A 26,539-nucleotide genomic window follows, 5' to 3' on the forward strand; every position below is an offset into this window, starting at 1 on the left:
ACTAATTTCCAAACAGGGGATAAAATGCTGAATTAAATGCACAATGATAGGATAAATATTTCTTATATGACATGACTCTCAAACATAAATTTTATTGGAGGGTGAAAATATTTTAGCAATACTTTCTTTGAATTTATCTTAAAATGAATTAATAGTTACATAACATTTACAATCCCTTTCTATACTCTCTACAAATAGATATAATATATATCTAATACAGATAGCTGAAAATATAGAGCCAAGTTCAGCTCTGAGAAAATTCATGTATAGAAACATAATTCTATTGTTACTAATTGTAACTATTACTAATATTGAAAGAAAAAATAATCTGACTCAAGCCAGTATACCCTCTATTCCTTCTCTTTTACATAGTAAGGCATATGTGTGGCCTTTAAACTCAACTCAACTTCAATTGGTGCTTTTAAAAACAAAATCAATCCAATAAATAAAGTTCAACTATAAGGAAAACAGAAGCATTTTTTTGGAACAAAGCAAAACACCTTGTTAAAACCTCCTTCTCATTACCTTGGATTAGAAAAAAATATCTGAGGCTCAGGGCCAAGAGGGGTGAAAAAGGAAAGCTACACGGCAGGTCAGATTACAGTTGGAGCATACCGTTAACATTCTTGAGAGAAGGTTTTCAGTCATACCGCAGAAATTACAAAAAGAGTTTTATCCCCCAGGAAAACCTCTTGAAGGCTTTATACTGTCCCTCAACATTTCACCTGAGGCAACCCATGACAGAGTCACAAAATCATAAATCTTAAGAGCCGAAAAGGACTAAAAAAATGTAATTTTTGGACTAAAAAGGTATCTTTCCAACTCATATTCAAACTAATTAAAACTAACGGAGGTAAAGTAACCTAAGATGACACAACTGGTAGAGGAGACCAGAAAATGTAGAACTCATCTACCTCCTAATATATCATATTCTTTAAGGGGTCTTTCTAAACAAGACAAAAAATCTAATAACAATTGAATATGTGTTTATAGTTTTAGGATTTAGTTCATACCTAAGCTTTCATTTCTATTAAGTGATAAATATTAAAAGGCCCTCTTCTCCAACTCAAGAAGCAGGAATGTGTATATATAGAGGGAGAGGAAAGGTTCTGTAGAGATCAAACGAATTCCATGACCATATCTCAGAAAATTGCAAAATAAATCATTCCTTACTTTATCATTACTTCAAATTAGAAATTATGCCTTTGGGTTTACAGACAATTACTTTATTTGTTCCGAAAAGGACGTAAGGTAGCATACAAAACTAAAGAAATACAGTAAATTACATTGAAAAGCCAAGGAAAACAATGCAGAAGTCAAAATGAATAGGTCCAAAAAAACTAGATCTCTCTCTCATTACTATGCTAATACAGCAAACCTATACTTTATTATAAAAATTGTAAGCAAAACTTTAAATTCATGGTATAAATTCAAATTTCATATTGTATTTAAACTAAAATTATATTAACATCTTAAAACTATGAGGATAGGAAAAATCCTTCTCATTTCTTATGATTACATAACAAGGAGAATGACTGCTTCAAAACCTGCAAATAGGATATTATGTGGGATGTGAAAAATAAGTCTGATTAACAAGATATTTATATTTATTAATGAGACATGTTTCTCTCAGTGCACAATATTAAAAAATAGAAAGAATTTTAAGAGGGAAGTAAAACACACACTGTTAGAAAGAAATCAAAAAGCTGAAGCTGAAAATACTTACATTTTACATTTACATTATTCATATTATTCAAAATAATATAATCAAAAGATCCATAACACAGTGAAGCAGTTGAACTCCAATTTAATTCTGGAGTCAACTTGTTATACTAGGGTCTCAATCTGTTACTTTATTTCATATCTTTAGTTTCTCCACTGGTTAAATGGAGAAATATAGTTTTTTCAGAAGTTAAGGATCCGTGAATTTATACTTATGTTTGAAAACAATACTACTATATAAGTCTTAGCATCTGGATTCTGGGTTTTCTTTGCAAAGCACTTTTAGAATAAGTCACACTTATGCAACAGTAGCAAGTACACATTACATTCAAAGATACTGGTTACCAATGAAAGGCAAAGTATGGTAACTAAGGCTCTTACAGTATTTTAAAAACTGATCTTACTGAGATTGATCACACTAAGTTTTAAAAATACTTTCTATGACTTTGTTTCAATTGTGTACAAAATGACAATTCACATAATATTAGATTTCTTTTTCAAATATTAAATTTCAAAAAGGTGTACTGGCAAAAATTAACTTTATTAAGCAAAATGGTATTTACTTAATCTTTCGTATACTACAAAACTGGTAAAATAAATAATTTAGTCAATTTAACAAAGTCATAATTGTTAAATATGATATGAAAGCTTAAATCACCAACATGCGAAACACTAAAAAAGAAATATTTCCTACTATTTTGGACCTATTACTAAATTAAAAAACCTAAGTTCCCCTATATGCCAACTATAACCACCATAACACTACAGTAGGGCTAAGCAGAAGTTTTCCCTCTGATTAACATAATGATGCAAATAAAATTACTTGGTTTTTCACTTTTCAAATTATTGTAGACTTAATCATGACATTTTATGATTTATGAAATATGACCAAATCCAAGATTATTTCAAGGTCTTAAGTAGCTAAGAAAAGTGGTAAAGGTCAATGATAGATGCTTTTAAGCCAGTTCTTAATTGATTTTCCTACTCGTAACACTACTTAGGTCTGAAGCATGTGGCATACTTACTTGAAAAAATAAATAAGAATAAAACAGTAAGCTTTATCATTTAATCCTTACAACACCCTGTGAAGTAGGTATGATTACTACCTGACTGTACAGAGGAGGAACTGGACGTACAAAGGGCTTAAGAATACAGAGTTAGTGGTAAAGTTGACATTAGAACCTATGTAGCCCGGTCCCAGAATCCATATGCTTAACCACTATGCACATTACTGGTATCCACCTGGACCCACTGAATCAAAGATGAAATCTTGGAAGATAACACCCAGGAATTTTCATTTTAATAAAGGCATCACATTATTTTTATACTCCCTAAAGTTTGAGAACCACTGACATAACTCTTGACACAAGTGGCATGGATATGGTTAGTCCCTTTACAATACACACAAAAATAAATGCAATCCACCATTTGAGTTTCTACAGTGTAGACCTTAAATAAAGGTGGGATAATTATTTTCTTATATGGAGGTATAGATATTAGGTGTACATGTGAGTAAACATGGACTCCTCCTGAAGCCAATAGGCAGACAAGGTTAATTTCTAGCTTTTAAAAAAAAGTCAACAAAAACAATGACAAATTAGAAAGTAGTTGAGGTCAAAACAGGACTCACTTTTTTTATGCATTAGGATTTAACAAAAAATAAACTTCACAATTTAATCCCTCAAACACATTTCTCTCTTTGCATGTTTAATTCAATTTAAAGATGGACTAGTCCTTTGACAAATAAATCAGGCTTTGCAACAGGGATCTGATACCTCTCCACCAACAGCTTCATTATTTTTAGCACAAAGATATTTTAGAATAAATACTACGAAGAAAATCTTCCAGCTAAACTTTTCTATAAAGTACTTTTATGTGTGATACTAGAAATGTGATATTTAAAGAACCTGGATAAAATAAATAATTTGCAGGGGCACCTGGGTGGCTTAATCGGTTAAATGTCCAATCTCAGGATTGTGAGATGGAGCCCCACATCAGGTTCCAAGCTGGGCATGGAGACGCTCTCTCCTTCTCCCTCTACCCTTCCCCATGCCTATCATCCTTTCTAAAAACAAAACAAAACAAAACAAAAACAAAAAACAAAACCAAACAAAATACAAAGGAATAATTTGTAGAATCTGAGGTGCTAAATGACATTGCTAGAGCTTTTGGGAAGGAAATAAATTTGCTTCTTTATTATATAATGGTCAGTTCCTTACATGTGGGAACTTCCAAATAATGAAAGAAGCAAACTATATATAAAGTTATTTTGAAAGGCAGAACTATAGGTTTTGTCTGTAACAACAAAATTTACTAGTGACTAATATTGTTTCATCTCCTGTTCTTTGCTTATTTGAAGCAAATGACCTATTTCCTGGGAGACAGCTGTCAATTTTCTTTATGAGTAATACCATGGCATTCATGTTATAAACTAGGCATAAGAACCACAGTTCTCATAAGCCTATTTCCCATCCTAGCCACACACACACACACACACACACACACACACACACACACACACACACACACACACACATTCTAGGACACCTTAAGAACTAGGAAGGAGATTTTATTTATTTTAAACAGTTCAATTTGGCAAAATTCATACTTTCACCTTAAGTTTCTGAGAGTGATAAGCAAATGGTCAGTAATTGACAAAGCAACATTTAGTACCTTTTTAAACTTTTTTAAAGCTTTTTTGCTCATGACCCATGGTCAAAAATGTATTTTACACTGCATGCCAGTACAATAAGCACAAGATCAAAACCAAAGTTTCATGAAATGGTATTATCCTTACTATATCTGACACATTCATAATTTCTTTTCTATTTTAACTGTTAGCTTAAAAAAGGAATGCTGGTCATGTAATCCATCAGATTAATCTTATGCCTCACTAATGAATACCATTTGCCGTTTGAAAAACACTGTCCATGCTGTCTATGCCACTTATTACATATGAAGTCCACCCACTAGGATAGGAATGGAGATAAACAGCAACAGCAGGCCAGATCTGTTCTGAGACTTATATTCTCAGATCAAATATTTTAAGGTATTAAGGGGAAGAGTGAGTGGGGAAAACAGCAAAGGCTGTGATGATATCAGTGACAGAATAACTATATACTATTAAAGTATGATAAGAGGTGTAAGCAATGATTAGAAAGTCCTCCAAGTAAAACAGTAAACATACATTTTCCGCTAAATATCCTGTAACCGAGGTTATATTATATAAAATGATTTTGTAAAAATGTTTGTAATTCATTCTAAGAATATCATTAAAAATATTCTATCCTAAAATACTAAAAGAAAATTGTCATTTTCTTTCACTGCTCTTTTAAAAATATTAAATTTTTACCAATTAGTAACTTCCATAAAAACAGTTCCAAAAATAAGGTTTTTACTGAAAAATAGATGTGTCTATATTTTTGAATGTATATATTCAAAAAAGTATATTCAAAAAGTTGAATATCTATGATCAACTCACATTACATATTATCAATATTTTCATAGTTATTACTCCTTTATTTTTTTTCTTGACTTGAGACTGACAAAAATTCATTTTAACATCACTTATTTTTTGGCAATTAAGTATTAGGTTATAAAACTTTTGAAACTGGATTGGACACAGGAATACAAAGAAAGTTTTAAAAAAGGGTCATTTGAAGAAAACACATCTTTTATAAAATAGAAAATAAAAGTATTATTTGAAGTGAGAATCTCCACTTATTCTGGTACCAGCTACAAATGAAAACTCTTCACATAATAATATGGCACTAAGTATACTTTTTTCTTTTTGCAGAAATGTTTAAACACCATTCAATTAAATGTTACTTAATATTCTTTCTGAAGTTCGGATATAGCTAAGAGTTAAAAGATTTGTGTCAACCATTTCTACAGTGCCCAAATAAATGAAAATAAATTGCTTATTTACAAAATTATTTACAAATTATGATTTAGTCTTGGAAGACTTGCATACTTACTTTCATATGTTATATAAACATGTGTTATATAAATATCTATATACTTATATAATGTATATTCTATTAAACTACTTCTACAAAGCAGTATAGCATTTAAAAACCAAAGAGACTTTTGGCTATCAAGAGACAAAAACAGGTAAAAAATTTTGAAACATTAGATTCAATTTTAGCTATGCCTTGTACTTGGAGGGAAAAAAATCATAGATGGAAACATTTCATTGAAAGTATGCCCACTACAGTGGAATTTAGCCAATTTCTTGAGGAACAATATAAACAAACACTAAAACAAAAAATTAAACTACAAAATGTTGAGACAAAATTGAAATATTTACCTGAAATTCTGGTACAGCAGATGACTTTGTAACAGTTTTCCTCTTCTTTGTGATTGCTTTTTTAGATATGGATTTTTTTCCTTTCAAGATTAAAAGAGAAAAGCTTCATAATACTGTTTATAGCACTTCATTAACAAAAACCAAATTACATAGAACCTTGAAAGTTAAAATGTAACTAACAGATGGCTGCTAGTGAGTCAAATAAAAATGATGAATCAAAACAAGCCCCAGTAAAAGCAAACATTAAACTATAACTACCTGTAACAGACATATTAACAAACACGGGTTTCTTTACATATGAACAGAACTATCAAAATCTGCAATGAGTTGCACGGTATCAGAATTTATTATACTAACACTTGGCAAAAAAAAAAAAAAGTCACATTACTTCTGCTCAGTTAAAATCTACTTCACAACTTAAAATGAGATTACATAAGAAAAAAAAAAAATCTTACCTTTTAACAATGACGTCCATAGTCAGGAACTTGCATAAAACTACACTCTGAAGACTACGGTCTAAAGCCAACCTAATGTGAAAATCCTCTCAGCAGCTTAGGAAACAAGGTTTTTCTATTCCTTTAGCTCTGCACTCACTTAATTGGCTGCCTTTGGAAGTATTCAATAACCAGTTTTAAACAAAGTAAAAATCTCCCTTTAAAAAGTGCATCCAGTCATTTGTGCAATCAGAAAACACTGGGGAAAATAAATCTACGTTCTTAAATCCAATTCATATCACACATTGAAGCATATCTACTCTGTGTATTTAACATGACAAAAGAGATATATACAGGCACATAATCACTATTTTTAGAAAGGAACATATTAAAGAATGTTTTGTTTCCACTTGCATTTAGCAAACTCAATTAATAAACTGGTTGTTAATTATTCAACAAACATGAGATACAGGGCACTGTACAATTTATAGAGGCAACAAAGAAATGGAAATCCTGTCCTCCCGGAACTGAAAATCTATGTAAGGGAATAAAAAATTAGTCAGAAACACTTAAAAGTTAATTTTATTTCACAATCATTACTAAGCTAAAATCAGCTTTAAAATTACTATTTTTTTCAGAAGGGAAAATGAGTACACAAAGTAACTCTGTTCAACATAATCCCTATTGCTCCTTTCTAAATACTTTCCTATACAGATATGATCTTCTATGTAAACAGTCATTTGATTGCAACATGTTATTCAACTTGTAGGCACAATTCCAATTTACAATATAATTGTATTTTCTCCTGTATTCCTTTTTAACCATATCATGGAACTATAATTTATCTCTAATTCTGACTGTAAAATGCATGTATACTATGATTGAACTACTGCAAATTTTGAGTTGCTGAGGTTCACATGGATTTTACTGTCTTGTTCTAGTATCAACCTGCTGTCATTTGACATTTACTTTTAATTAAAATAACTTAACATATACATACTCCTCATCACCGTTATTTGTTTCTGTACTTACACAGAACCTATACCACAACTAAACTACAAAAATAGGTAAGTAGGTGGTCTACTTAACCAATATTCAGGAAGAAATTATTAAATTCTTGGTATCTCTATAATATAGCTAGAGTAATTGATTTCTAAACTGGGTACAATAGGTACCTCCCAAGGGGCCACATGAATTTGGGCAGAAGATTGCCTTTCTTCTTTCTTCTACCTTTACCCTTTTTTTAAGTTTACTGGAAAAGATTTAATGGCCCTACTAAGTCTGAAAAAGATATAAAAAGAATTTGAAGGAGATGAAATCCTTCCTTATCCCCCCAACCCACAGCACTGCTCTAATTAGCTTTTTAAAAATCATTTGATTTGATATTTATTCATAAGCACAACAGAGGGTCACCCTTGATACTCCCAATTAATTTCACAGTGTTCCCACATAGGCACTAAACTCAGGTACTAAATTTTCAGTTAACTCTAGAAGTCACTCTTATTTTATTGCGTTATGTTAGTCACTATAAAATACATCATACATCATTAGTTTTTTTTTTTTTTTTTTGATGCAGTGTTCTAAGGTTCATTGCTTATGTACCATACCCAGTGCTCCATGCAATACGTGTCCTCCTAATACCCACCACCAGGCTACCCATCCTCCCACTCCTCTCCCCTCTAAAACCCTCGGTTTGTTTCTCAGAGTTCATAGTCTCTCATGGTTCATCTTCCCCTCTGATTTCCCCCAGTTCACTTTTCCTTTCCTTCTCCTAATGTCCTCCATGTTATTTATTCCTTATGCTCCACAAGTAAGTGAAACCATATGATCATTGCAGAAGTCACTTATTTTAATGGATTAAGCAGGTGAAGTGGTTACTGGGTATTTCCTTTCACTATGTCATTAGGATACTTAAACGTGATTAAGTAAATGGAACTAGTATTGTGTCATGATTTTTAAGCTTGAGTTTTAGAACTAAACTACCTAGGTTTGAATACCAGTTCTAATCACCTACTAACTGCAAATTGCTTTATGTCCTTGTGTAGTTTATCTATAAAACATCTACTTTCTTTGTGAAAATTAAAGAAATTAAAACATGTAAAGAGCTTAGACTACTGTTAGGCACACAGTTAAGCGACCAATGTTAACTGCTATTATCTCTCTTACTAAGCCATGATGTTAAGGGTCCAAACCAAGTATTACCTTTTAACCTTCTTCAAATTCTTTTATTAACTCACTTCTTGCTCCTATGTCCTCTGTGCTACGATTTTACTTTGTATATACATTAGTATAACACACACAGTATTATAATGGTCTATTTATGTTTCTCATTCTTACTAGGTCGAATTGTTGACAACAGAAATCACATTATTCATTTTATATTTACAGCATTTTTCATACAGAAGTTATGAGAAATGACTCTTATATAGAAGAATCTTACTTTTCAACAGAAATTTCACCAGTCTGTAGACAGGAAAAGAAAAGCAGGTAGGCAGGTAATTGTTCATAATTCTTAGGGTCATCTGAGTCCTTTTTATTTTTTAATGAAGAAAACACTGATGATAACTTAAAATAATTTACACATTTCACCAAAGTTTCACAACATGACCTAGAAGTGGTAGTAAGAACATTTGAACATTTGAGACTCTATTACATATCAGACACTTAGCAAGATAATTTAAATAAATTACCTCAGTTAATCTGAAAAACAACCCTCCAAGGTAGGCAATACCTCATTTTAATGCGGAATAATTGAAGATCAAAAGATTACTTAACTTATTCAAGTGTTACACTTTAAGTAAGCACCATAACCAGGGATTCTAACTCCAAAGTCCAAGTTCTTTCCATTATGTAATTCTACCTCTCAAAAATGCTGGTTACCATTTATTGATTCCCTACCACATGCCAGCCACCATGTTAAGTACTATGCATTTGGTATTCCAATTACTCTTTTAATGATTACAGCAAGGTAGGTATTACCTCATTTTTCACAGATAAAGAAACAGGCTATCAATATGTAAATAAATTGATGGGAGGACTTGTAGCTAAATAGGCGATGAGACAGGTATTTGCACTAGAACTGTCTCACTTCAAAACTGTGCTGTTTTTTATGTTAAATATTGCATTCTTTCAAAACTTCTGCAGGAATGTAATCTGATTGATAGATTTCAGAGCATCCCTTTTGATTAGAAGTTGTTTTTTTTTTTAAAGATTTTATTTATTTGACAGAGATCACAAGTAGGCAGAGAGGCAGGCAGAGAGAGAGGAAGCGAAGCCGGCTCCCCACTGAGCAGAGAGCCCGATGCGGGGCTCGATCCCAGGACCCCGAGATCATGACCCGAGCTGAAGGCAGAGGCTTTAACCCACTGAGCCACCCAGGCGCCCCTCTTTTGATTAGAAGATTTACATGTGGGCCTCTGGGTGGCTCAGTTGGTTGGGCAACTGCCTTCCACTCAGGTCATGATCCTGGAGTCTGGGGATGGAGTCCTACATACGGCTCCCTACTCGGCAGGAAGTCTGCTTCTCCCGCAGACCTCTCTCCTCTCATGCTCGCTCGCTCTCTCATTCTCTCTCTCTCTCAAATAAATAAAATCTTAAAAAAAAAAAAAAGATTTACGTATCCTATTAAAGTCTTCGGTCTACACCTTCATAAGAATTTGAATACAAATTTTCCTGTAGTCGTCAGTAAAAATTGGCTCTTCCTTTTTATTATACTACTTTTAAAATGGAGCATGGGATACTACAAAACCACATAGCCTTTATTTGGTAATCTGTTTTCATTCCAGGGCAAGATATATGCAGGGCAAGTTACATACTGTCCCCACAGTGGGCTTCTGTTCCTCTAACACATGCTTGATCATATTCCAGGTCTTTAACCCCACTGCCCTAAGTCACCTGGTCCCATAAAACAGAATACAATTCTCAGATCTAGGATTGTACTAAAGTCAGAAGTCAGCTTAAAGCATATGCGGAGTTTCAACACAATCTTGGGCCTAAAACATAGACATGGGCAAAAAGTGAGTGTCAGCTTGTACCTGGAAAATAGATAAGGAAAACTTAATATGACCTAGTAATTAGTGCAGCCTAAGGAAGCTTTTTAAAAACTAGGTTGAAAACAGCTGTAGTAAAGGAAGCCCAACTTGAGAGAAAAACAATATAAAAATATATTTCACATTATAACTTAGGCACAGAACTCTAGTCTTCCAGGATGTGGAGATACACCTCTTAATTAGAAAAATGATTATCATCCCCAAACCAACTCTTCTTTCCTCAGTCTCTTATTCCTCATCTTTACTCTTCTTCACTTGGTTTCCCTGCCTGCCTTCATTCTTTGGCCCTTTGAAATATTCAGAGACTTCATTTCAAAGCCCTCCTAGATTTGGCCTTCCTACATTCAAAAATTATCCTAAGGGGCTACTGTGTGGCTCAGTCAGTTAAGCAACTAACTCTTGATTTCAGCTCGTCATGATTCTGGGGTTGTGAGATCGAACCCCAAGCTGGGCTTCACGCCGCTAAGCACGGAGTCCACTGGAGATTCTCTCCCTCTGCCTCCCCACTAATATAAACAAATAAATCTTATCCTAACACATTCACTACCTCCTCAGTGCTTTTTCATTTTAGGAATCATAGTAAGTGAATGGATACTAAAATATTAATCACTATTAAAAATAAAATGCCAAGGTCATTTGTATTATTAGTGAATCTGGGAAGTACCTGGAATCTGAAGTCACAGAAATGGAATTTAAATTTGACTTTTTATTTACTAAGTGTGCATGTCTTGAGCAAATATTTGTATTCTATACAAGTTTCTGGAGTATTGTATCTCTAAGCAAGCAATTTGACCTTTATAAAACAACTGATTTTTCTTCTATTCTTCTTGCTTATAAGCAAATTTCTCATCATACTGGTAATTTTTTAACACTGTCATATAATTCAATAATGGCTGAACAACTATTTCTTTTTTTTCCCTTTAGCTTAAATACTAAATTGGCTGTTAAAATTTGCAATAACTCTCTTGAAAGTTAAATGTCAATGTGATAGAAAAGTCATGTAATCATTCCTTATCTGGATTTAGAAATTTCCTCTTCCTAAATTTACCTTCAATCCCCTCATCTAAAGATCCTTTCTCCTAATCCTGCCACTTATCAGCTGTGTGACTGTGGACAATTTAATAATCTTCTCTGTGCCTCAGTTTTTTAAATCTATAAAACCCATATATTGGGGGAGAATGATATCATTTAATGGAGTTTTTATGGAAATTAAATGAGAAAATATGTATGAAGGCTTAGAATAGTGCCTGATAGACATTTAGCATTAGGAGTATTCGTTTCTGGAGGGGAAAGGGTACAAAGCATTAAAATTAAAGGACAAGGTGTTCTATCAGTTCTTTTACTCTCTTGTACCTTGGCATCTTTAGTTGGTTCTCTAAAAATTTTCCCCATTAAAGATACCCACAGTTAGGTTCTATAATCTTACCAACAAAAAACTGTAAAATCTTTTACAGTGATGGGCCTGGATATGATCAAATATTATATATTACACTGCTGTCTCAGTTATTCTGTATAAAGGAACTTATTGCTTTTTACACATTTTGTCTTACTTTAAGCTCATTTCCTTGCACTGGGTACCTGGTTCAATTACTTAAAATAACACCACCTGCCCAGAAAGAGATCACCCCAAATTAGTATATTTTCATCATTCAAACAGCTTCTAAACCCTCAACTTTGCAACTTTTTCCTTAAGTTTTTCCTCTGTGCTTTTTTTTTTTCAGTGACACCAGCTTAATTATACCCCCACGCTTTTGCTCACATTAATAATCATTTTTCATCTATTCAATCCCCATTATTCTTCAAAGTCCTTTATCCTCTGTTAAACCTTCTGAGACTACTTATAGCACACACTGGTTTACCCTTAATTTGACCTTTTATTCTGTTTTTACTACATACTTAATAATTATTAAAACAAATTATTTACCACCTTTGAGTCTTAGTTTATTCACTTATGAAAGAATAACACTACTTATATATTTTAATCAGTCTAGAGGAGCTATCACAAAATGATTTCATTAAAAATAATGACCACTTGAGGAGCAGGAAAACCCTCCAAACCAAATTGGCTAAAATGAGTGACTTAAAACACTATAAGCTTTTTCTAACAATTAATGTACCTTTATAATCATTTTTGCCTATTTCTTCAGGTTTTATAAAAAGTCCTCTACCTTTTAAAATCTACTTTATTTCAGGGAACTATACCACTTTTACACAATCTACAACAGAATATTATTGAAAACAACCAGAACGTCCAATAAAGTTTGCTAAATAACTACAAAATATACGTAACAGAATCCCATGCAGTCATTTAAAATGATATTGCAGAAATCTATTTATCACATAAAGATGTTCATGGTATATTTTTATGTGGAAAAAATAGATTGTAAAATGGTGTATTAGCCCAATTCTATCAAAAAATATGAACAGCAGGGCGCCTGGGTGGCTCTGTAGTTTAAGCCTCTGCCTTCGGCTCAGGTCATGGTCTCAGGGTCCTGGGATTGAGCCCCGCATTGGGCTCTCTGCTCAGCAGGGAGCCTGCTTCCCAACCCCCACCCTTGCCTTTCTGCCTACTTGTGATCTCCGTCAAATAAATCAATAAAAAAATCTTTAAAAATAATTGTAAGGAAATTAAAAAAAAAATCTTTAAAAGGGTGTAAAAGACTAAGATTAAGGGGTTAATCTTAGTTATATCTGAGTAAACCATATTATGTGTGTTCATTTACTTACTCAATAGATTTCCAAACCATGTGTTGGTTACTATGCTAACTTCTGTCCTCAAGAATGTTATTAAATAGAGAAGAGACAATCATCAAAATAATCTAGAAATAAATGCAACCATCATAAATGAATAATTTTTTTATAAAGAGGTATCTGTTGCTGTAAGATGGCACAAAAGGGAGTATTCCAATATTTTTCTATTCTATAATGTTTCTAAGAGTAAGAAACAGGCTTACATAACTAAAAAAGAATTAAAAAATTAAAAACCAGAAAGAAAACTCTGAAAAATAGGTAAAAATGTTTTAAAGATGCAAAACTGCCTTATAGTGCTCTAAAATTAACAAATAATTTTCAATATGTCTTTGCACCTTCTACTAAAAATTATCTCCCAGCTACTAAATTTAGAGATTCACCAAATATTAAAGCCTGAAGTAATCAATTTAAGATGAACATTTAACCACAGGTAGAATTTAGTTCATCCCAAGTGAAGGTTCATGGATGGTACACCTTATCCCAAAGCATATTCTACAAGAATCCTATTAATTGAAGAAAAGCTGTGTGTTCAAATAAAACTTAAAAAATACCAGGTTAAACAAAATTAAACGGTTCCTTTTCCTCAAGACTTCCCAGAGTCCTTAAAACACAGGCCCAGAACCACCTATCCACAATTCTGAAGTCTAAAGGTTTTCAAAACTAAAGTTTTAAAAATAATTTATATGGTAGCAAAACCTGACATGAACTGTTTTGAGGTTCTTTAGTCTTCATCTCATTTAATCTGACCATTCACACATTTTTCTGTAGAAACTATGCGTTTACTTAGGGGTTACCCCCAACTCAACAGGGGATGTTACTTACTAAACATATACATCATAATATCTTTCTATAATCCAATGATTACTGAATTCAAAAACATATCTGATACAAGAATTTTTAAAAATGCATTGTGGACCTGTACTAATGCACAATGTGAATCTATCAGAGGAGAGGAGCATTTCCACATTTTCCAAACTTGTCACCATTGGAGCTCACTTTTAAAAAGAGTAGAAGAGGAAACAGGATTAGAGACTGCCCAAAACTGACTGTAAAAAGCCACAATGTCTCATAACTAATAAGAGAGCCTCAGAAAGACAAGTGTACTGAAAATGATGTAAAACAAATTTTTTGTTGTTGTTGTTATTACAATATTTTATGTAACCCTATTATAACAGAAAGGAGTTTAGTAGAGAGTAAAGAGAATGGGCATATGCTTACCCCGTACTAGTAAGGGAGAAAGAAACTGTATTTGCCAGATTCAAGAAGATTAACTTTCTAAAATCTACTCTGAAGATAAAATTAGAAAATGTATATGCAAGTGCATTATTTTCTTCTATTTCATGCCTGTAAGCTTTCTGTACCGAACAAAATAAACATGTTTAGAGAGGGTACATAAGTACCTGCTGAATTTACTTCTGAGTTTTTTTTCATTCAGGCATCTAAAACTGGACATGAAACTCCCATAAATTTTCTCTCTGCTCTACATATATTCTGAACTTCCATTTTAAAAAAATGTAAGCAACACTTTGTTTACAATAGAAATTCCTTTTAATCCAATGCTTCACAGTTAATATTTTTAATTTGCTATTGGTATAGTCTATATAGGAGCTACATCAATATCTACCCCCATAAGTCATAATTACCTCTGAACACATGAATAGTAGGTCATGAATAAACACTTAATAAAAGGTTTCAATGGTGACAATGATATTAATAGAGCAGTATTGCATTCTATGGAACTGGAAAAATAATTCCAATTTAAAACTATTATTTAAAATTTTAGAGGCTAACAATTCAAAGAGAACTTACCAAATCAACCAAACTAAATTTATATAGCCTAATGGGTTATTATAAAAGTTAAAAGGCTTATTTCTGAAAGTTACTTTAAAAAATTATAGTTTTTCATCACCTGGGTCAATATAGACCATTTTGTAATGCTCAGTTTAACAAATTATGCCTGTTCTTAAGATAGTAAATTCTATGCTTATCAATGATACATTACATACATATTTTGAAATATATTTAATTGTATTTATTTAAATAACTAAGCAACTATACCAGTTAAATAAAATTCACTACCTCATTTGCCAACTCATCATAAAATTGTCAAATCTTAATGATCTTTTTTTACTGAGGAAAGACATAAAAAAATGAAATCCATAAATAATTATAATAAACCACAACTCATTTTAGTAAACAATTCAAGTTTTTCCCCAACCAGGCAACTTTTAAACTTTTTAATAAATGGAGTTCACCATCTGCTTTAATCTCACCTACTTCTTGGCAAACAAGACATAAAATGATTAAAAGGCAAACAACAGGAAAAACAGAAACACCTGAGTAATAAAAGATAGAGGAACCAACCACTGAAAACTTTATTTATAGGATTTATTTGTTATTGTTTAAGTAAAGACTTGTAACAGAACACGGAGTATTTAAATTTTATATAAGACATGTGCAAATCCTCTTACAAAAATATGCTTCACATTCTATTAGTTGATGTAATTTTTTTCCTTGTATTTCACATTTTTACTGGATATAAAAATATGATGTGGGAAAAAAACTGAAACCCAGAAAGATAATCTAACTTGGCTTGGTCTAAGTTGCTATGCACTTTATATGGTACTGAGAATGATATCTCCTGATATCAGTGCTTTTTCCATTATACTGTACTGCTCTTAGCCTGGGGAAAAAAAACTTCTCATAAATGATAGGAACCATTATTTATGGAGAAAGTGGTCCAGAGAAATGTAAAAATATAATATCTAAAGGTTTTCAACTGAAAATTAAATTAAAATATACTGCACCATTATCTTTTTGTTAATATACAAAACCTCTTCTGCTCTGGGTTTTAATCATGTGTAAGGATATAAAACTTAACCCCTTAAACACACACACACACACACACACACACATTCTCTCTCTCTCTCTTTTCATTCTGTCAATCAGAACCTTCCATGATACCTAACTGGAAAAACAACATGAAGTATGCTTAAATGTAATCCTCACCCATTTGTGTTAGCTTACCAGATTTGTGCTTCTTGTGTTTTGCTTTCTTTTTGATGATCAATAACTTATTCTGGATCTCAGGTTTGTAAGATTTGAATGTTAGAGAATGAAGACTTTCATGTTTTCTCTGTAAGTTTTCATTTAAAACATCTTTCAATTTCTTTTTTTTCTTTTTCTTCTTTTTTGCCCTCATTTTAGTTAGTTTGATTTTTTTGTGACTCTGCTCTAATAGAATGTCCCTTACAACTCTGTGGCAGTTAATTTCTGGATGATCACTGTGACTTCCATTTACATGTATTTGGCAGGATTTTAGAGCATTTTCTTTTAACGGACTGGGTTCAGGCTTTACTCTGGAAGCTTCACCATATTTTTCTTGATTTTCTATAAACCTTATTTCACCTGGACTAAGAGGCTCTTCAAAGCCAGTAACCTCCCCTGGACTCCCTGGTTCCTCTAAATTTTCTTTGTAACAATCAGTTTTCTTAATTTCACAGGGCCTGCAAATTCTAATTTCACAGCTGGATGTCACATCCATTTCAACAGAGATGTCATGATTTTCCAAGTTCATTTTAGCAGAACCCCAAGTTGCATCAAAATTAAGTTCCTGCTCTTTCTTGAAGCCAGAGGGCAGGCCTCTACTACATCTATGTTCTCCATTACTTGTACTAACATAGTCACATTTCAATTTCTCCAGCTTAATCCGAGGTACTCTTTGTATTTTAATGGGTGGAACTGGAAATTCTGGAGCCTGAAAAGGTCTCTGTTTATAAATCCGTACATCTGCACCACAGAACTGTGGAAAATGCACATAAGCATTCTCTAAATAATCATAACCAAGGATAACTTCCCTGCATTCATGAATAGGCTGTCCAAGTACAGCATCTTGAACTTCTTTTTGTGTTTCATACACAAAGTCACAGAGACCCTTAAGTAACCACACTTTTTGGTAAAAAGGCAGTTCATGAAAAGGTTTTTCTTCCAATGGATTAACTTCTCCAAGAACTTTAAAAAACTGAGGACATAACCCAAGCTTTTCAGCACAGTTATCAGGATTTTCAGTCTGCCCTACAGCAGTATACCACTGCTGTACTTTCTGTCTCAGTGCTGCCTCCCAGGTCCTATAAGGCAAAGTAGGTCTTCGATGTAAGGTAGGTCTCCGATGAGGAGGACTTAACAGAGAAGTCATTATTTTAGAAAGAAAAGCATTACACTGAGGCATCAGAAGACAACGTTCCAATTCATAAAAGACTATTTCTGGCAAATTTAGAATTTGCTGGGCTAAACAAAGAAAATGCCCAATAGCTGGAATTTCCCACATGGTCTCCATACAAGCTGGAGATGCTTGAGCTAGTAGTTTTCTTTCCCATTCTTCTATTTCCTTTTGACTAGCTTCTTCTGCTTCTTTTCTTTCCTGCTCCCGAAGCCTAAAGAAAATTTAACAAATTATACTATTGTTAAAATAGAAAATAATATAAAATAGTAAGTCTTTGGTGTCATATTAACCTTTAGTTAATAAGGCAACTGGCTGTTCCAGTTGTCAGCATCAGTACAAAGTGTCCTATAGATGTACTTATTTTTCTTGAGATGACAAAATGCACATATAACTTGACCCTGGGTTTTATCACTGACATTCCTGCCACCCAAAGTAAAATTCTTCAACTTATGATGTGTATCAACTTCGAAGTAAATGAAAGTAAATGAAAAAAAATTTTAAGCATATTTGCTAAACAAAAGTACAGTTTACTTTATAAAAGTAATGTGATGTCATATAAAAGCTATAAAGATATTTACATCCTTTGACTTCAGAATACCACTTGTAGAAAGTTATCTTAAGATTGTGTTTGTGTTAACAAGTGTTAACTTGTCAGTCAGTGTTAACTTTTAACTATATAAGAAAAACAAAATTATAAAGAAGTTGTATTATTAGAAATAGAACTACCCTACAACCGAGCAATTACACTACTAGGTATTTATCCAAAGGAATCAAACATAGTGACTCGAAGGGGCACATGTACTCCAATGTTTATAGCAGCAATGTCCACAACAGTCAAAATATGGAAAGAGCCCAGATGTCCATCAACAGATGAATGGATAAAGAAGATGTGAGATAGACAGATAGACAGATGGATAGACAGATAATGAAATATTACTCAGAAATCAAAAAAGAATGAAATCTTACCATCTGCAATGACGTAGATGGAGTTAGAGGGTATTATGCTAAGTGAAGTAAGTCAGAAAAAGAAATATACCATATGATTTCACTCATGTAGAATTTAAGAAACAGAACAGATGAACAGAGAAAGGGAAGGAAAAATAAGATAAGATAAAAACAGAGAGGGAGGCAAGCATAAGAGACTCTTAACTATAGGGAAAAACAGGGTTGCTAGAAGGGAGGGGGGTAGGAGGATGGGGTAATTGGGTAATAGGCATTAAGAAGGGCAATTGAAGTAATGAGCATTGGATGTTGTATGCAACTGATGCATCACTAAATTCTACTTCTGAAACTAATAATATAATATGTTAATTAAGTTGAATTCAAATAATATCTTTTTTAAAAATTGTAATAAAAACAAAAACGCATAAAGGATCTGAATTGACATTTCTCCAAAGAAAATACACAAACAATAAGCACATGAAAAGATGTTCAACATTATTATCCATTAGAGAAATGTAAATTAAAGCCACTATAAGATAGCTATTCATACCAACTAAGATGACTATAGCAAGAGATATAACAAGTATTGGTAAAAAGGTGGAGAAATTGGAAATGTCTGGTAGTTCCTCAGAAAATTAAGCACAGAGTTACCACATGATACAGCAATTCTACCTCTAGGTACATACCCAGAATAAATTTAGATATATCCCCACCAAAAACTTGTACATGAATGTTCATAGTAGCATTACTCACAATAGCCGAAAACACACACTCCAAACGTCCATCAATTGCTCAATGAATAAATAAAATGTGGCATATCTATACAATATTATTTGACAATTAAAAAAACCAAAGTGCTGATATATGTTATAACAAAGATATAACTTGGTACCATGATACTAAGTTAAAGAAACTGTCCAGAAAAGACTACATTTGTATGACTTAATTTATATGAAATGTCCAGAAATCTATAGAGACAGAAAGTAGGTTCATGGTTTCTTAGCACTGGAGAGTGGGGGAAATGGAGAATGATTTTTCTTTTTCTTTTTTTTGGTTTGGTTTGGTTTGGTTTTGAGACTGACTCTTAATAGTTTTTCTTTTTCCAGCAGTGACTGTTCTAACACTGCTTGAACAAGTCTGTGAATATACCAAAAACGACTGAATTTTACACTTTAAATAGGTGACTTGTATGGTGTATCGATTATATTTCAATAATGCTGCAGGAAAAAAAAGAAAGAAAAAGCAAGCATATAAGGTCTGAGAAGGAGAAATAACAGTATCAACAACAAAGGAGGGAAAACATAATAATTTACTTGTGATTTTTCAGGAAAACTGTTCCTCTAGTAAAGGTGTATAAAAGTACTGAGATATGACCAATTCCTGGGCTCTAAATAAAAACTGAGGCATGATGTCTGACACTCGCTATTTGTCTGTACTACCACATTGTAATCTGCAAAACAAATACACAGAACACCACTTTGGCAATACTGGAGCTTTCTCTTTCATGGAACAAATGTACTTTTATATTTTTGGCTGAGGGATCACATTGTAACTACCTTGATATTACAGATAGAACAAATTATCTGATCAAGTAGTCATGGTTCATTTTAAATAATTAAAGCTTTTATTTGTGATTTAACATTTATGTATATTGATTATATTTGAATAACTAATGTTAGATATTCTTCATAAAATTCAAATATTTTTCAATTGTGCTTGCAGTTTTGAATACTAAACCTTTTACTAAATGGAGGTACTGGCAGGCTGGTAGAAGCTGGCTTCCTAAATATAAAGTTGGGACTGTGAAAGCCCACACAATCAATAGAAGAGTGTGCCAGAAACAACAGTCCCTTCCCCTGTCCCTAACTGGGGGGCTGTTAACTGGGGGGCTGTAAGAAAAACTGTCTTCATAACAGAAATGGTAGATGGAAAAAAGATAAAATCTCTACTAAGAATCTGTAACTACAAGTTGACTCTCACTTGGATTTATTGCCCACATTCACATTTCTGGGTGTTCAGAAAAACATCACACCAAGAAACAAGTTTAATGTGGTCTCTCATGCCAAATTTGTTGTCTGGTACTTGAACAGAAAAAAAAATCAAATCTTTAAGGAAATGTACCTTATGCCTAGATCTTCAAAAATTCCCATTGATACTGTGACAAAAACTTAGTTCACAGTCAAAGATTAACAAAAAGTAAAGAGAAATACGGTACTATGAGGGACAGGGTAAAAAAAAATCTGGTCCCTCAAAACTATAGGTATAGGAATTACAGAACATACAAAATATAATGTTTAGTGAAAAGAAACTGAAAACATGGGTTAAAAAAAAAGACTATAAAAAACAACAAAGCAGTTGTGAAAAGAAACTAAAGAGAACTTTTGATATGAAAGATACAAAAATTAAAAGAAGAAAGATTTACAGTTAACTCCCCAATAGCAACAATGAAGTCCAATAGACACTGGAATACAGTTAACATACTTAAAAAATAATGATCAGTGTAAATTTCCATTCCAAGTAAAAGTAACTTTCAAAAATGAAGAGAAAAATAAAAATATTTCAGACAAACAAAAACTCAGTATTTGTGAAGAACAGAACCCCACCTAAAGGAAATTCTAAAGGATGTACTTCATATGGAAGGATAGTCATCTTTGCCTGAAGATCAGAGACAGGAAAAGAGTAAAAAAAGTGGTAATATATAATCCATAGAGTCATGGCATAAAATAATGATAATAATGTTTTGGGGGCTTTATTTTTTTTTTTAAGATTTTATTTATTTATTTGAGAGTGAGAGAGAGCACAACCAGAGGGAGGGACAGAGGGACAGGGAGAGGGAGAAGGAGACTTCCTACTAAGCAGGGAGACAGACATGGGGCTTGATCCCCGAACCCCAGGATCACGACATAAGCTGACTGCAGACTCCTAACTGATTGAGCCACCTGGGGGACTGTTTTGTGGACTTTAAAAAGAAGATAGAATTAAAATATATTACAACAATAGGAAATAAACTGGGCAAAAAACAAAGTTAAAAGTATTCCAAGGTCTTTGCATTAATCAGGAAGAGGGTAAAAATACAGATTGATTTTAGGTTTTGGTAACTAAATAATGAATGAAGAAATTTCTATAGTAACTACTAAAATAATAGACTCCATAGCATTCAGATTAGCAGAGATGGAAACACGGAAGAAAAAAATAATACAATAATAAAAAAATGGCGGGATGTAGTCAAAGCAGTATTTTGAGGGAAATTCACAAATGAAGAATGTATATTTAAGATTGTGGAGCGGGAGGATCCTGAGCTCCCCTCATCCCATGGATACCAAGGCAACAATTCTAACTAACTCATGCAACTAACTGAAAAATGACATGAAGACTGGCTGAACAGATCTTCTATAGGTAGTCAGAGAGAAGGCCACCTATTGAAAAGGGTAGGAGGGGGCAGATATGCAACCAGGAACCAAAGTCCTCGCAAAACTAACCACAAATGGGAGGGACATCACAAGCACAGATGAGTGAGGGGATCAGTCACTACACCCTGGCCCTGGTGACTCACACGGAGAAGAAAGTCTCCATAATATCTGGCTTTGAAAATCAGTGGGGCTTAACTCCAAGAGCTTTAAAAATCAACAGGGTTTATAACTCCAGGAGAGCAAAATGATGATAGGAAACCATGTCTGTGTCCCTAAAGAGCCAGCATGCTAAATAGCTTGGCCCAAGACATAGCACAGAAGTAACATTTTGAAAAGTGCCTGGGAAGATTTATTTACTAATCTTAGAACGTTTGCCAGAGGACAAAGATATGCAGATTTCTCCATGTTAGCAAGCACCATTTTTCTTACCCTCTACCAGGTAATAAAAGAGGTCCTAGGTGCCCTGTAACACAATTCCCCCCAGTAACCAGAACTAGGCGCTCTAGGGGGGTCCCTTGTGTGGGGTGCATGCACCCTCCAGTTGCGACTAAGCCATGATTGCTGTGAGCGCAGTGCAGATAGTCAGATGCAGTTAGAGAGGCAGTGCTACCACTCTTCTTTAATCCTACTAGCACCATGAGCCTTGCCTGTCATTACCCTGTAGACCCACTCCACCTAAACTGCCTACGTGAGAAGGTAAACCTCCAAAACAGCTCCTGCCCTGCCATACCATCAGGCAGTCCAGCTGGGACAGACAACACTCAAAACTGACTCCCTGGATGACGGTGAGGGATGTGTGGAAGGGAGATACCCCACATGCTAGTATATCCATAGTTTCTACAGCCTCTTAGCTGGCTGTACAATGAGCAAGCCCTGACTTTTAATATGCCTATAGGTGGGCAGAGGTTCACTGTAGCCAGCTAGGTTGAGGCACCACTGCATTCACAGCAATCATGGCTCAGTCACAACTGGAGGGTGCATACACCCCACACAAGAACACCCCTGAAGCATCTAATTCTGGTAACTGGGGGGGTTGTGTTACAGGGTACCTCAGGACCTCTAAGGAGGCTACTTTTTTTTAATTTTTTTTGTTTATTTATTTAAGTAATCACTACACCCAACATGGGGCTCAAAGTCACAACCCCAAGATCAAAAGTTGCATGCTCTTCTGACTGAGCCAGTCAGGCGCCACTATAGGAGGTTACTTCTTACAAGACCAGGAAGTGCAGCTGAGCTACTTAGTACATAGCTACAAATACAGAGAGTTAAACAAAATAAGGACACAGAATAATATGTACCAAATGAAAGAATAAGACAAAAATCACGGAAAGACAGCAAAACAGAACAGATACAAGCAAAATGCCTAAGAAAGTTCAAAGTAATGATCACAAAGATACTCACCAGACTTGAGAAAAAAGTGGGTGAACTCAATGAGAAATTCAACAATGAGACAGAAAATATAAAGAAGAACCAGTCAGAGATGAACACTACAATAAGTGAAATGAAAAATACACTAGAAGGAATCAACAGCAAGTCAGAGGATGCAGAAGAGATCAGTAACCTGGAAGACAGGGTTAGATAGAATGCAATCAAACTACACGGAAAAATAAAAAATAAACAACAACAACAACAAAAAAGAGCAGGTTAGGGGACTTCTTTGACATCATCAAATTCACATTATAGGGATCCCAGAAGGAGAAGAGAGAAAAAAGGGGGCAGAAAACTTATAAAAAATAATAGCTGAAAACTTCCCTAATCTGGGAAAGAAAACAGACATCTAGGTCCAGGAATCAAAGAGCCCAAACATGATGAACCCAAAGGGGTCCACACTAAAATACATAATAATTAAAATGGCAAAAATTAATGATAAAGACAGACTCTTAAAACAGCAGAAGAAAAAACAATTACACACAAGGGAAACCTCATAAGGCTATTCCAGCAGAAACTTTGCAAGTCAGAAGAAGGTAGCACAATATATTCAAAGTGTTGAAAGGGAAAAACCCACAACCAAGAATAACCATCCAATATGACATCATATAGATAAAATATGGAGGGAGGAATAAAAATTTAGTACTTTTCGAATGTGCTTGAATTTAAATGACCATGAACTTAATATAGATTGTTATATACATAGGATGTTATATATGAGCCCAATGGCAACCAAAAAACAAAACCTGTAATAGACATACAAGAAAATAAAAAGAAAGGAATTCAAGCACAACACCAAAGAAAGCCACTGAAACCATAAGGGAAGAGAAGATGAGAATACAAATGCAACAGAGAAGAACTCAAAAACAACCAGATAATAATTAACAAAATGGCAATAAGTAAATAACACATCAACAATTACATTAAATGTATACAGACTAAAAGTTCTAATCAAAAAACACAGGAGAACTAAACAGGTAAAAAAACAAGACCTGTCTACATGACTGCCTACAAGGGATTTACTGCAGACCTAAGTGTACATATAAACTCAAAACAAAAGGATGAAAAAGATATTCCACGTGAATGGAAGAAAAAATAGCAATACTTATATCAGAGAAATCACACTTTAAGACAAACACTGTAGCAAGAGACAGAAAGGTATTACATAATATTAAAGATACCAATCCAACAATAGGATATAACAGCTGTTAAATTAATAACTAGGCACTCAACAGAGGAACACCTAAATACATAAAAGAAATATTAACAGACATAAAGAGAGAAATTAAGAATAATACAATAATAGTGGGGGGATTTAACACTCCACTTACATCAATGGATAGATCATCCAGACAGAAAACCAACAAAAAAACGATGGCTTTGAATGATGCATTAGATCAGATGAACCTAACAGATATATACAGAACATTCCATTCCAAAGTAGAATGAATTCATTTCAAGTGCACATGGAACATTCTCCAGGACAGATCAAATGTTAGCCCACAAAACAAGTCTCAATAAATTTAAGAAGATTGAAATCATATCAGACATCTCTTCCAACATAATGATACAAAACTAGAAATCAATTACAAGGGGAAAAAATGGAAAAAACACAATCACATAAGACTAAATAATATCCTCCTAAACAACTAATGGGTCTGTGAAGAAATCAAAGAAATAAAAAAAATACATGGAGGCAAATGGAAATGGAAATACAATGGTCCCAAATCTTTGGGATGAAGAAAAACCCAAACTAAGGGGGAAGTTTAACGCAATACAGACCTACCTCAAGAAAAAAGAAAAATCTCAAATAAACAATCTAAGCTTATACCTAAAGGAATTAGAAAAAGACAAAGACCAAAGTTAGAAGGAAGGAAAGTAAGATTAGACTGGAAATAAATGAAGTGGAAACTAAAGAATAGAAAAGATCAATGAAATGAGGAGCTAATTCTTTAAAAGATAAACAATAGTGGCAAACCTTTAGCCAGATTTATCAAGAAAAAAGCAGACTCACGTAAAATCAGAAATGATAGAGGAAAAAAATAACAACTGACAGGACAGAAGTTCAAAGAATTGTATGTCTCATACAATTCATAGTATTCTATACTATGAAAAATTATATGTCGACAAACTGGACAACCTAAAAGAAATAGATGAATTCCTAAAAACAATCTACCAAAAGTAAATCAGGAAGAAATAGAAAATCTGCACAGACTCATTACAAGTAATGAAACTGAATCTGCAATCAAAAAACTCCCAAGAAACAAAAGTCCAAGGCCCGATGGATTCACAAATGAACTTTACCAAACATTTTTTTTTAAAGGCATCAAAAGAGGCATTCTATTTTTTAAAATTTTTAAATTTTTTAATTATTATGTTCAATTAGCCAACATATAGTACATCATTAATTTTTGATGTAGTATTCAATAATTCATTAGTTGTGTATAATACTCAGTGCTCATCACAACACATGCCCTACTTAATACCCACCACCCTGTTACCCCATCTTTCCCCCTTCATCCCCTCTGCAACCCTCAGCTTGTTTCCTGGAGTACAGTTTCTCATGCGTTGTCTCCCTCTCTGATTTCTTTCCATTTAGTTTTCCTGCCCTTCCCCTATGGCCCTCCATGCTATTCCTTATGTTCCACATATGAGTGAAACCATAATTGTCTTTCTGTTTGACTTATTTCACTTAGCATAATACCCTCCAATTCCATCCACGTCGATGCAAATCGTAGATATTCATCCTTTCTGATGGCTGAGTATTTTCCATTGTATATATGAACTGTATTTTCTTTATCCATTCAACTACTAAAGGACATTTGAGCTCCTTCCATGGTTTCCTATTGTGGACATTGCTGCTATGAACACTGGGGTGCAGGTGCTCCTTCTTTTCACTACATCTGTATCTTTGGGGTAAAAAGTACCTAGTAGTGCAATTCCTGGGTTGCAGGATAACTCCATTTTTAACGTTCTGAGGAACCTCCATTCTGTTTTCCAGAATGGATGTACCAGCTTGCATTCCCATCAACACTGTAAGAATTCCCCTTTCTCCACATTCTCTACCAAACATTTAAAGAAGTGTTAATATCCATGCTTTTCAAACTATCCCCCAAAACAGAAAAGAAACGAAACTTAAAAATTCATTCTATGAGGACATTACCCTGATACCAAAACCAAAAACTACAAAGACAGAAAACTATAGGCCAATATCCCTGATGAATACAGATGGGAAAATGTCAACAAAATATTAGGAAACCAAATTCACCAAT

General features: G+C 33.6%; 1 protein-coding gene across 3 annotated transcripts in view; it reads right to left on the minus strand.

Moving 5' to 3' along the window:
- Positions 1-26,539, minus strand: part of BRD10 (bromodomain containing 10) — a 133,927-nt gene that overhangs the window by 39,924 nt on the left and 67,464 nt on the right. For all 3 annotated transcript variants that reach the window (XM_080819167.1, XM_080819166.1, XM_080819168.1), the window contains 2 exons: positions 16,293-17,698; positions 6,032-6,111 (listed from right to left, as the gene is read on the minus strand). In XM_080819167.1, coding sequence (XP_080675293.1) covers positions 6,032-6,111; positions 16,293-17,698 — 1,486 coding nt within the window. The remainder of the gene's footprint in view (positions 1-6,031; positions 6,112-16,292; positions 17,699-26,539) is intronic.

This window comes from Martes martes (genome assembly GCF_963455335.1).
Source record: "Martes martes genome assembly, chromosome: 12".
Lineage (NCBI taxonomy): Eukaryota > Metazoa > Chordata > Mammalia > Carnivora > Mustelidae > Martes > Martes martes.